General features: G+C 40.3%; 1 protein-coding gene across 17 annotated transcripts in view; it reads left to right on the top strand.

Annotated features, from left to right (window-relative positions):
• tns1b (tensin 1b) overlaps positions 1-14,266 on the top strand; it is a 198,023-nt gene that overhangs the window by 106,812 nt on the left and 76,945 nt on the right. For all 17 annotated transcript variants that reach the window (XM_087829953.1, XM_087829956.1, XM_087829969.1 and 14 more), the window contains one exon: positions 8,267-8,305. In XM_087829953.1, the coding sequence (XP_087686079.1) occupies positions 8,267-8,305 (39 nt within the window). The remainder of the gene's footprint in view (positions 1-8,266; positions 8,306-14,266) is intronic.

Genomic DNA, 14,266 nt, shown 5'->3' on the forward strand with positions numbered 1-14,266 from the left:
TTGTAAAATAAGGTGGGTAATTTGTGGTGGATTTTTTTCATATTGGAAATTATGGACATGGTTGATTCACACCTCTGCAATTACTGCAAATCATGAGTGATCCAGAGTAATACTAGCCCAGGGGTGGGCAATCTCAGTCCACGAGGGCCAGTGTCCCTGCAGGTTTTAGATCTCACCTTGGGTCAACACACCTGAATCACATGATTAGTTCGTTACCAGGCCTCTGGAGAACTTCAAGATGGTTATTTATCCATTTAAATCAGCTGTGATGGATCAAGGACGCATCTAAAACCTGCAGGGACACCGGCCCTCGTGGACTGAGATTGCCCACCCCTGTACTAGCCCCATGTAAACAGGGCTTTAGACTGTCTGTGAAGGTTCTCAGTCATCCAGGTCATCGTAGTCCAGACCTTCCCAAAGTGTGGGGCCCGCCCCCTAGGGGGGGGCGCGGTATGAGAAGGGAAAAAAAACAACGCTTGGACACTGCTAGCACGGGGCGCCTCCACAAACGCAAAGCAGGAGATGAAGCATAGCTGAATATGTTTCCAAACCAACTTCATTGATAGCAATGTTGAATATTATTACACAGGAAAAAAACAACTACATGTAAAATAATCACACCGTGACGCCTCTGACTTTGTAACTGGAGGGACAGTAACTGTGTGTGTGTGTATGTAAGCGTGTAAAACCTGCAGATAGTCAGATTAACAGTATTTTGTCTCTATCTGTCATTCTGCAATTCATCTCATGTAAACAATAACGTGCACACAGCATGACGTGAAAAAAGGCACATACCTTTGACGTTGCGTGACGAACTCTGTATTCCTCGTCCACACGTAAACGCAAAAAAGGAGTTTTAAAAAATCTCAGTGTTCGGTGATTCGAAACGCCGTTTACGTGTGGACGAAACAGCTGCGTTTTCAAAAATACCCGTGTAGGTGTGGATGCAGCGTAAAAGAGTTAGTTTATTTTCTTACTAACTGTAATTTATTGCAGATTACTTGTATTTGCTTAATTGTTTACTAAATGTTTGAGGTGTGAAATAAACCGCAATGGAGCAAAATATGGGTGTGTGTGGTTGGAGGATGTGTTTGTGCGTTTTTCTTGTAAAACAAAGGGGGGCCTAGCAAAAAAAGTTTGGGAACCACCTTAGTCTAAGAAGCTTGGAAAGAAAAGCGTCTGGACTTCTTTAAGTTGCTTGAAGACGTTTCACCTCTCATCTGAGATGCTTCTTCATTGATTAGGTAGAGGTTCATTAGGAGGTCCATTGTCCTTCTTGGGAGAACACTCCCACAGGGCTTAAATCTGGGACTCTCCACCATTTGACCCTAGAACTGACAAAGCTTCTCGGATGAGAGGTGAAACGTCTTCAAGCAACTTAAAGAAGTCCAGACGCTTTTATAGTAATACAAAGAGAGATGATAAAAAGCCTTTCTAGAAAAGATGGATTTTTTTGTGCAAAAGTCCCCAATGTGGTGAATAATTAATTGATGTCCTAATTGTTTTTGCTATAAGATACTATACTGCATACACCCAAATACTGTATAGTACAGTATAATAATCCCAGACGTGTACTTAAATATGCTGACAAAAGAAAAACAGACACAACTGTGCGTACATGCCTCTTCATTCCTGAAGTGCTTCTCATTCTGTGACACATAAATCAGCAGCGCCGAGATGAGGACCAGTGTTTGGAGACAGCGGCTCAGTCGTCTACACGTCCTGCAGTCCAATCTGCTAATAAATCTGAGATTTTCCACAACTTTCCCTTGAGGGAAACAAAGAGGCCGTAACTTTCACACAGACTGAGACAGACAAGAAAGAAAAATATGTGGATGTAAAGCAGCAGAAGTGTACATTAGGAAAAAAGAAAAATACATCGGGCAAAGAATGAGGTTTAAGGAATTCCTATTCAGCCCGCATAGATGCATCAGAATTCTAATAAAATAATGAATATGGATCGAGAAGGAGAAAACAGCAAAGTGATAGGGCATAGTTGCTTGGACCAAAGCTCTCCCATCATTCCTTTGGGCTTTGATAATATCCCAATAAGTCCATACGAAGCCGCACTCTGGCACACTCGACCAGCACGGACGCAGAAAAGCCTTCTGTTACTCGTTACGCCTCGCAAATTTAATTTGCACAGTGAATATTTCGGCCGGGACGTGCCAGATGCAAAGATCTGGATAAACATAAAAGCACACAGGGAAGCCGTGTGTTTATATGCCAGTGCAGAGAGCTGGAGAAAGTTTTCTAGCGCACGCCCTCCCACGCTCTTTTCCACGGTGGAGAGCGAGCTAACCTGCATGGAAATCGGTTTGCTGCTTGAAGTAAAGCTGGAACGTGCATCTCTGTGTTTGATTTTCTTCTGTGAAGGTTGAGATTTGTAGAAATAGGCATAGCGGAATTTGTTTACCCAAATAATGAATCGATTCATTTTTTCTCCGTGCTGCACCGGTGGGGTCGTTGGTGGGGTCGTTGGTGGGGTTATTAACATATTCAGATCTGGGAGAATGACATCGGTTACATAACGTGTCAGTGTCTGGAGTGTGTCAGCGGCTAGCAGGAAGCTTACTGCATGTGAACGCCGTCATACGAGCCAGGGATATCTGACATGGACTTTTGTCTGCAGGAAATGGGCCCTTGTTTAATGCAGTTAACAGAAGCATGTATGGAATGCAACAACACAATTATCCTTTATTATATTACACTCATTTGAATACTGCCGATAGCATCAACACACACTCTCACCAGGCTTCCTCCCCACGCACCGCAGAGCCCGGACAAAGGCTTTGTGTAGGTTTTCATCTAGATTCAGACATTATTCAGAAGCCATGGTTACACTGGACCCATTGCATTTCGTTCTATGGGCTGTTTGCACATTTGATTCTGGTCAACAATATACCTTATGTGTGGGTCTATAGTACTGAGGCTAGTAATCCGAGCTTATCTTGCAGTAGTGTAAAATATCCTTTCATTTTCCATGGGGGTGTTTAGATACACTTACAGAAATCTGACTTCTTAAAGCATGAAATCTACAATGTACAGCTGAGGTTGATACAGCAGCTCTGGCTACTTCTGTCTTTTCTTCCAATAGTTGCTGAAATATTCAGTGTTTATATATTATATTTTTTTTTTTCTGAGTGCGGGTCCCAACTTGTTTTTCTCAGAAAATGCATGTGGTCAGATGGAAAAACACACAAACTTGTCCATTTGTACAAAATGAAATAGCTGGTAATGGACAGACACGATGTTACTGATGGTTACATCCTCATGCAATAAAGAGGATATATGTTGTATCATGAGGCAGCTGAAGGTGCAGAGGGTATAGCAAACGTTTGTCTTGAAACTGTTTGTCTAGAACTGTCATTGCTGCTTTTAATAGAAGATAAGAATTTAGGTGTGAAAATCATGCTACCTTAGTTTTTAACTAAAGAGTATTCTGCATCATAAATACAGTTTTGAGATTTTTAAAGTAACAAACCTGCTTTAAAGTATCTTGAAACATCAGTAACTTGTGATTAATTTGATTGTGTGCAGTTCTCTGCCTGCATTGGCATGTATGCATTAGGAGCCATGGTTCCCCCGTGCAATATGAAAGCCACATAGATTTGATATTAGAGCAGTATTTCCATAGATGGCAATGATCATTGCAGCATTTACATAAATATATGTATCTGTAATTCAAAACACATGCAGTGTTTCAACAGGAAAAATGAGGAGAGGACCAAAATAAGAGTTTAATGTCTAGGTACCAAAGTTTAGAGTTCTTTAGATATTTAATTCTGGACCAACATGGCGGACTCGACTGATGACTATCCTGAAACGTTTTAATGCTCACGCTTCTATTGAAAAGTAAATTAATGCACTTTTAGTTTTGCCCATGCAGACTTCTCGTGTTGGATATATTTGTTTCATTCAGTGGTTTCCTGCTGTTTGACCTGTGGCTATCCCATTGCTAAGTGCTCACCTGCTTTTAGATAAATATTTGCTGTGGTTTCTGCTGGACCCTGACTCTGACTGCAACAGTACAATGGCACCAAGTCCCACTGAAGCAGCTACTCAGCACGAGGGAGAATGTGAGCTATTCTAATGTGGGCAGACTACCTACAGTCTCAATCTGAACTTCTAATCAGCGGTTACATTACAGTGGCGCCTTTCGCTAATTTGTCATTGATATTGCATCAAACATAATTTAGTTGTCATGACAACTGAGTTGCAATAACTCGTTTTTTAAATGTTTTGGCGCCTTCATGAACTTGCTCTTTATGTTCTGTTCTGATGATTACATTTCCACTTATTCTGTACAGTGCATCAGACCTAATAACTGTTTATCTGATGGCTGATTCTTCAAATGAAATGTGGCCCAGTCAAACATAGTAGTGTTCATTGTTTTGGGGCTCACCAAACAAGACCCTTCATGGCTATTTCTGCTCCTTCCTGACAGAACAGTACAACCCTTAAGTCACATATCAGCACTAATGTTCTCCTCTCTGTTAATATCTTTCCCCCCTTGTGTTTTACTTACTTTCTTATATTCTTAATTTGCTAGTGTGCTTATCCTGCTGCATGACCCAGTTTGAGCTAAGCTTTAGCTGTCAGACAGAAGGCCTCACATTTGACTCTAGAATACTTAAGAGTACTTTGGTATACACAGGAGTTCATGATCAACTCAATACACAAAGCACTACAAAGCACCCAGGTATTCTGGCTTCAAAAAGGGACAAAATCATCACCATTCCTTCATTGTGCTGACATTTGGTATGATGTGTTTGTCCTAATATGTTCTTTACATGCAACTTTGCAAACCTAAGCCATGCATCAGTCCATAAACTTTAGTATTTAAAATGCTAACTGAGCTCTTGGCTTGTTACGGTTTCTTACCTGGCACAATGCTCGAGCTGACCTTGGGGTGAATTTGTTTGGATATCCACTCCTGGGATTATTGTGGCATTGTATGCCTGCATGGATCAGCAAACTGCCAAAACTTCTGCCTTCATAGAGTTGCTAACGCTTGCTGATGATCAGTTACTCAGGTGCGTTTGAATAGGAGCAACTGGCTGCTACTTGCTCCTTTAACTCTTGTGGAGGAAGCAATGATGTACTTAGTTTTTCACAGAACTGCCTCTCTGTCTATTGCATTTGCTTATTACTTTAGTAGAAGTTGAGCAGAGCTCTGGTGGGAATAACATGAGGTCACTGAAACTCCATGCACTAATAGACAAGTTTAGCCCCACAGGCACACGAGAAGTAACAGCAGAGTAAGAAAGATGTCAATCAATCACTGTCTGCACATGCCCACACAGCCCTGAGAAGATTAGACAATATAAGTGAAAACACCTGTGTGCTCAGCTATGGACCGTCGAGCGTAGCATATAGGCTTTTATTGCAAATTAACTTTAAAGAAATGGTCGTTTTAAACACACTGTTCTGTTTGGTATTACTTTAGCTATCTTTCTGAGCTTATAACAGATAATGAAAGGGCCTAAACATGGTTTACAGTCAAGATAAAAGCATGCTCTTGTTCAAGTATGCAGACTAGATATTGCAAAAACTTGATCACTTGAAATTCCGTGCATGTGAACAGTCTGGGTGATGACTGACTGCAGGTGGATGAGCTGTCAACAGCATGGGGCAGGGGCAGCGTCAGGTGAGAACACTGACCAGGCCCAAGGAGCCTGGGCCCCCGAAGGAACAGGGAGAGAAGAACGGTGTGCTGTTGAGCGCGAGTGATAAGGATGGGAGGGCTAGAATAACTTGTAACTGAGGTTGATTTAAGGCAGACGTAAATACTGTATCCTGTCATCTCCAGGCAGACTTCACCAAGACAAAATTCTCTAACCTCGTAGGACCTGGCGTCCACATATGTGGACAACACATTTTGGGTTATTTAGACCAAAATACTCAATTTTGCTCTACAAGGGCCTGATATCCACTGACGAGGACATTATACTGCTACTGTTCTATCGAAATTTTAAACGAATATCCTCATATGTGTCTCTCGTTTTTCTTAGAAACAAAAATTAGGTAAAAAAAAAAAATCTGGTAATTCTTTGTTTTTACATTCATCAGGTCCCAATCAGCCCAAATATCAGAGAGAAATTAAAAATGCATGCCGTGGAAGAGTTCGGGTCTTAGGAGGTTAAAACAGACATAATCCATTCTAGCAGGTAATATATTAGGACGGTGGTGACTGTGACAGACAGCATGAAATCAGTGAAAAAAGTGTTGCTCTTACCTCATGTTTGACACTAATTGGAACAGACTGTGTCACGGTCGAGGTATTGCATTTCACAACTAACAAGCATTCATGGAAGGGTTCCATTGAAGTAGTAACGGCCACTGTGTTGGAGCCTGTCTTAAATTTAGGCACTGTCTTTTTGCATATCAGCTGCTTCCATTGCTAAAGGGACTAGAATCATGTAATCTGATTAAGGTCATTTCCTGTTTAGAGTTAACATTCCTGTATTCCAGATGGGGTAACGGCTATAAAAGAGACTGTAATGACCCAAGGTGACTCACACATCCTCAACCTTGTGAATCTAATCAGCCGTCCAACATCCCAGTGGCAGTTATCCAGTGACCCTTTTTAGTTTGGTTTTGAGAACTGGCAGATAGTCAAACATACTTTGTTTCAAAAGTACAGTGGGTTGTTTATACAAGTACATAGTGCTAGCTAATTTGGGTCTTTTTAATTCAAATTGTTAAGGCTGGGACTGGAAATTGGACAATGAATCTGGTCACCCGATCTAATAAATATTTGATTATTTTGTATCCATATCCATATGAGTATACAGCCCAACAATAAGCAAGAAAATCCAGCGGTGGTTGAGCTCCAGCTAGGATTTTCATAACCACTAAATCATAGTGAGACTTCATCAATCGCAAAACCGCTGGCACTGAACCTGCCAACATTTACACATAGTTTGAAGGGTCAAAAACAGTGAAGCGAAGTCTGCGATACATGACGCGAGCAATTCTTTGGCCAATATCCACCCAACAACACTGCGCTAAGCTGCATGAAAGGCCTAATGAGACCGCACTTTTTCAAAGGCTGTTTTTTATTTTATTTTTGCGGGCAGAGGAAGAATGTGCTACAGTAACACAAAGCAGACCCCGACATCGCAGAAATCCAGTCTTCAAGCAATGACTCGTTTAGTCTCGGATAAGGAGAGAGGTGGAGCGGTGGCAAAGATGAAAGGTGCTCTTAGAGGTTGACAGCAGTGATAACCTCGAGGCCTAATCGTTCAAAGCTAAAACGGACGGAGCATAGCAATGAAATTTGAATATAGGAAAAGAGCAATGACAAAAGCCCTCTAGAATCGTAAAGCTGCCCCGTGCTGTCACCGGTCAGTCCGTTATGTAAGAGATGAAGGTACTAACTGGTAAAAATCCAAATGAGAAGTGTCAGAAGAATGATACGAAACACTAACCATGATGAGAAGACTGGCATGCACAGGAAGGAAACAACCACCACGTTGACATCCTGTTTGCATTCATACTTTCTAGGCGCACATCATTTGAATCTTCTGCTAGAAGCCATTATCATTATACTCTTCCTGTTTATCAGCCTCATGCCCTCACGCTGAGCTCACAGAATGATTATGGAAACTGTTGGATGGTAATCGGATTAGTCCGAGCACTTGACAGATCATGAGTTCTGTTGGAGCGGTCCCACCGCTTTGTTCTTCTGTCTAGTTTAATAAGGTCTTCTGGTACGAGGGGTCGGACATGAACATGTACAACAACAGTCTGTCGTTACCTTGTCTTTAAACTCAGTAGCTCCGAATCAGCACCTGCTAAACACTGTCCATACAGTTCTTGAATTATCAGCCTTATTTAAAGATGCATCCATTGTTTTTTGCACATTTGGGGGTCACAAAAATACTTTTTTCAATTCAACATCCTGCACAAATGTTGCCATAAAGCCAAAACCGTGAGCTGAACGGAGTTAAAACAGTAAAGCAGAGGCGACTTTTAGACTTTAGACTTTTATTTTACATTAGTTTGTTTCCGAAGGGGATTCTCCCTTTTCTCTTTCTGGTAGCTCTAATTCTGTAGAAGCTTGTCCTTTGCTTGTTGTATATTCTACAGTGGATATGCAGAAACACATGGGTGCTAACTTAAAGCATCTGGGGTTCATGTCGAAAATATGAAGCCATAAATTGTAATCTAAATATAGCTGCCAGTGTGCTTGTTGTTTACAGTGTTTCTCTAACTCCAAATTAGCATCCACATAACTCACTGCTTGTCTTTCTGTTTTCAGGTGTCCTCATCTTGTGTTCCAGCAACAAACTATGAGTTGGTAAGCAACAGTGTTTCTTTTCTTTTTTCTTTTTTGTTTTGGTAATTGCTTCCATGCTGTACTTATTACAGTGTCTGTCTTGGTGCAGAATTGTTACAAATAAGGTTGGAAAGTAACATGCTCTATCAGCTACACTAGCACAGCAGTCACTATAGCAGATAATGGTCCATTATCTGGAGGCCCCCAGAGACAAACTTGTGATTTGGGGCTATATAAATAAACCTGACATTGCTCGACTTAACCGTTGTTTGGCAGGTCGTTTTCTGTTCTGATAAGGTTATAAAGGTTATAGCTTTTGGAATAAAAGTTTAAAAAGTCTTCTGGATAAGAAAGGTAAATAAAAAGCTGTGCTATTGAATCTGCTATATCATGATGACGACTTTTGGCCTTTGAAATAACACTGAGCAATGTGGGACGTATTCTGGGTATGAAAAGATTCTGCAAGAGCCATAAAATATTCGCTTGCTCGGTTGCCTTATATGGTATTGACATACGAGGCTGTGTTAGACTTGGATATGATTTGCTTGCTCGCTTCATCGAATGTTGTGTGTTTAAATGGTTTTGGGCGCTTGACAAACCAAAGCAAATATCCCCTGCACTTTTCTGTGCTCACACAGAAAATATTTCTTGAAATTGTCTTATTTTGTTTTTAAAAGCAGCAGTAATTAAGAAAGAACATGTTATTATCCTTGCAGTTGCCTTGGCACTAGATGCCTTCTCCATGAAGACATCTGTTTGAGATGTGCAGAGGCATGAGGCTAAGCTCTCTGGGCATTGTTAAAGGCATGTGTTTGAATTCATTGCTTTCTGAAACACCTTTGGGATGCAGAGGGCAAGATTTTACCACAAAAATAGATTTCACTGCTATCTGTTGGCCTCTATCAGTTTTTCCCCCCCACCTTTTTCATCTGACACACTCCTGCAGCCGTCACATGGACTAGGTTCAAGTTTCACCAATTTAGGTGTTTATCCAGAGTAGGGCTGCCACGATTAGTCGACTAGTCACGATTACATCGACTAACAAAATCGTCGACGACTGATTTAATAGTCGATGCATCGTTTGAAATTTTGTAAGATCACAAAAGATGCAGGAATAAGTAGTAGGATTTAAGAGTGTAATAACGGACTGAAACAGAAGATGGCAGCACCGCATGTACAAGGATGCCAGCTGCCGTTAAACCCCGAAGAAGAAGAAGTAGCTCTGTCCCAGAATTTATAGAGTGGCCCAGCTCTGTTTCCAACAATGGCGGCAGGTAGTTAGTTTTAATATTACTCTTATTATTCTTTCTTGGTCTCAAAATAACCATTTAACATATTTTCAGGCGACAATGTAGCTGTGTAAACCTCAAATATCCGCTCAGTTTATGAAGACACCACATATTTTCAAAAGCTGACGTTTTCGGAGTTGTCTGTTACCCGCTAGCTCGATAGCTAGCTGGGGGCTAGGCTCACTAGAGCCGTGAGAACACCGGACTCAGGGCAAATCGTTTTCAAACCCACCGCAGTCTTTCGCTACTCAGGTTAAACATATATAAGGCACTTAGATAACTTACAAATGTTATTGTTTGGATTTTTTTTTTGTATTTTATTTGTTCCTGAGTAAATTGGTTTGGCTTTTTAGTTAGCACTTACCTTAAACACTTAAAGCTGTAAGCTAATGATAGTTGTATAAGAGCAGATGCATGCTGGTACAATAAGCTGTATGTTTTACGTCCAATGGATGATGATCTGATTAGTTGACTAATAGCAAAAATAATCGGTGACTAGTCAACTATCAAAATAATCGTTTGTGGCAGCCCTAATCCAGAGTTTTAAGTAGTTTATTAGTAGTATAGTAGTATTTTAATAATCAACGGTAAGGAAGAAAAAACAATTTATCCGCTAGACATATGTGTGTCATGTCAAAAATACACATATAAATAATATTGAAAATTTAAAAAAATATGCCTTTTTTAATGCATTTGTACAGTTGTGTAACAGACACTGTATTCATTATCATTCATGATGTTTTTCATACCCACATTTTTCAAGCAGTGTGGAGGACACTTTTTTAGTAGTATTGAAATACAGATTTAAAAAATATTTCTGTCTTAATTGGTTGTGTATTGCTGAAGAAAGCAGAGGCAAACAGTAACTGCAGGGCAAATCTCGACAGTCTATCTCTTGAGCTTGCCAAAAGGCGTCTCCCTTGAGGCTTTTATGCCTGCATTAAAGGTGCTGATTGCCTCCATAAACACGGACAGGCTGAGGTGTAAAACACTGGTTGACGTGTCTTTACTGTACTGCTGAGGAGAGAGGAAGAAACACAGAAATGTTAAAGCTGAGGGAAACAATGGATTTCAACACAAACAATGGCACAAAATTTTCTAAAAATACAACTGCAGATACTGAAGAGGAAATAGGAAGCATGAAAAATAAACACAGTGGTGGACACCTGCTTTTATGCACCTGAAGTTTTCCAAAGACTTGTGGGGTTAAGTTTTGTTGGTAAGCTTTGCTGTGTTTGGTTTTTAAAGTGCAGTATGTATTACAGAAATGAGTAAGTAATTGTGTTTGTGCGTCACCTCTCTGGTGTGTGACAGGAAACTGGATGGTGTGTGTGTGTGTGTGTGTGTGTGTGGACGTGAGAGTGTGCATGCCTGCGAGGCCTGAGGTGTGCTCTCAGTCAGCTCTCCTCAGCCCTTGTTTGGTGAATTCCTTTGCTCACAGCCAAAGGCGACGTGATTTACTGCCCTGCATCAGGTACACTCTGATTGACCATATATTAACTCAGTTGGAGAAAAATGCTGAAAAAAAATAGAAAGTTTTTTTTTTATTTTTTTAATCCAGACATTCCAGTAAGATTGACGGGCTACAACTGGAAGAAATTCAACTTTATTACCAGATGATCGCGCTCCTTATATAATGAATCTCATGCAGCTGCTACTCGGCTACAGATGAAAATAAACAGTGCTTAATGAGTTTAATATTTTATTTGAATATGGATTTTTTTTTTTTTTTTTTTTTATTCATTACATGTCCAAACAAAAGTTAAAAAAAAGTAAAATTTGGAAGCAACAAAATTGGTTCACAGCAAATGCATCTTGTTTTTGGCTTTTCATTAAACCACAACATCATGACTGCAATGAGGTGTTTAGTAGGTGCTGCGGGAGCTTTTGAAATCTTTGATCTTCCTCAGCAGGTGGAGTTGAAATTGCAGATATTCAAAGCCTTTTTTCAGAGCATTTGAAGTGGAGTTTATTATGTATAAGAACTCAATTTCAAAAGTTTTTGGGTTTTTTTTCTATTCTCGGATCCTGGCTGTCACCAAGAGTGCCTATCCATAATGCCCTTACTAGGTATGCAGAGGCCCTATTGTCCTGCTGTTCAAACCTTTTGGGGGAATCCCCCTTGAGGGGGAATGGCCAGTCAGAAGAAACTTCGCTGAATTTCAGGGTGGCCTTTAAGTGTGAGGACCTAAAACCGGTTGGTTTTAAACAGTATCAAAGATGTGCGATGTAGCTACCCTGATGTCATGTACTGGTTTGTGAACTTCTCGCATAAAGTCTTAAGCTGACTGATTTCTCATAATCAGGTTGGTGTTTTGAAATTGGATATAATGAGTGAAGGGGTCAGCTGACAGTCAAACCGCATGTTCATTGGCTAACAACCATCACATCCTGTATAATTCTCCTTTCAGACTCTAATAATGGCAATAATTCGCAAAATGAACGTAATTGTTTGTTGAATGTGACCCCAAAGTAGTGACTGACCCTTAAAAAATTTATCAGGATAATGTCTACAAAGGTCAGGGCCGAGGGCTATTTTCACCATATTCTACAGGAGCGAAGTCATTTTGCAACTACAGCTATTGCCCCCTGGTGGTCATTTAACAGACTGCAGGTTTAAGGCAATTCTGCGAATCAGAGGGCCCTATAAAGGCCCAGTATAAGATAAAAAATGATTATTTTGAACTTTAAATGACGCAGACCTACTCTAGGAGATACCAAGAATAAAAGTAGGGAGCTGTACTGTAAATGAGCATAACTGATCCCCTTTGAAGGACCTGTTATCACAACAGCTGGGAGTAAAAGTTTGTTCTTGATACTGGTGGTGCTTTTGATTTAATCAAATATCATTAAAAAAAGAGTGCAGACTTATCACCATTATTTAAGTGTTAAGAGAATCGACTTTTCTCATTGCTTAAGGTAAATCTGTCTCCATAGCAACTGGTTTAAGGGCACAGCACAAAGCTAGTCCAACAGTGCAGGGCACTCTGTGAACTAAGCTGGATAGATGCAGCTTTTAAATGTACGTATTTTTATTCTGGTCTCAATCAAACTGTGGATGATAAAGCCAGATGAACGGTTAGAGTAATAATTTTGTACTTATGAATAAAACTTAACAGCACCAGCATTAAGTCAATGATACTGTGAAATTGGTGCTTAGTGATTTTAGTATGTTGTAGCAATATACTGGTGACTACCTCTGGAGTGAATTTGAAATGATTCAACCCATGGCTGGAAGGTGATGCCAACATTTACTGTAAGTGATGATGTGCGTTTCAGATATCTTCAACTGTTGAAGATGACAGCAACTGCCTCCAACTAGCCCCCTCTTGGGTGAGGGGTGCCCAGTGTGCCGTGGAGCATGCTGGGAGCATTCCTCAGATATTCCCTCATGTTGAGCTCATATTGCCAGGAATCAGTTTTATTTTGCACAGCCCTTAGATGAGGGTACGTGGGCTGTCGTGGAGATGTTAGGTGTTCTCACCGGTGAGATAGGCTGCACATTTGTTCTCGCAAGTAAAGGTATGCACACACTCAGAGAACCATAAACCACTAACACCTACGTCATCCACCATTTTTTTAATATAGGTCTTGTGTAGTCAGGGAACAGGGCCAGGACATCGCTGAGTAATGAGTAACTGCAGGGCAAAGATGGTGTAGATGTGGTCCAATTAGTGCTGCGTTTAGAACCACACATATTTCCCCAATGTGCCCTGTGTTACGCTGTGTATACAAGCAGCAACCAGGGATCCGGTTACAAATTACAGAATGTTCGCAGAGCCCTGGGAAAGTAGGAACTAAAACATAAAATAGGCATGTTTAACATTGGACTGAGAGCCAACTAAAGCATAATGCATTGGTGTTTATCGTGTGCACAGCACAATAATCCTACATTATCAAGTGTTTGAAGTGGATATTACATAAAGATGCTGTGTGAAAGTTTGGACATCATGGTCAAGTTTTTCCTCTTCCGGCACTTTGGTTTAGACAGTAAAAAGAATTAGTTACATACTGCTCAGAGTGACTTCTATAAGGAGATGGTTGTTAAACAACTAGGAGAAAGTAACTTTCATGCTTTTTCTATCCAGTTCCATAGAATTCCAAACCAAATGCAGTGTGCATGTTCTTCTAGAGATTCAGTTCTTTTTTGTGAACATATAACATTTTAAAGCTCATACAAGTTTGGTTGCTTTGCATCAAATTGCAAAGCAAAATGTATAATGCACCAAAAGTATATACCAGTATACTTGTAACTGATACACTGAAAATAGCTGAGCCTTTTGGTTTACAATGGTGATTTACAATTGAACAGTGGCTTATAAATTGCAGTTTTATGAAGTCATCCTACAAACTTAGTAGCTGTAGTCCAAGTATTTCCAGCTCTGTTCACTCTGACCTGATTACCAGAATGGACTTTTTTTTGCACGCTAAGCAGTTATTTATTTTCCCCAGTGTTAGAAAACACAGTATGAAGACTGTCAGTTTAGATTGTGGTCACTCAGTAACTGCAAGGTATAAGATGCCAATATATCCCTCAGCAAATCTATGTTTTTTTATGACTGCTTTAGTTTTGTTGCTATTAATAATCAGCATGTTTGATGGCTAAAACCAAAATAGACCATCTTTACTTGAAAAATCCTGACAGTTATCCCTCAATAGTTTTACACAAACAATGCCATACTTAGTAGGGAGT

Source organism: Neolamprologus brichardi, chromosome 16, assembly GCF_056152115.1.
Source record: "Neolamprologus brichardi isolate AB-2024 chromosome 16, ASM5615211v1, whole genome shotgun sequence".
Lineage (NCBI taxonomy): Eukaryota > Metazoa > Chordata > Actinopteri > Cichliformes > Cichlidae > Neolamprologus > Neolamprologus brichardi.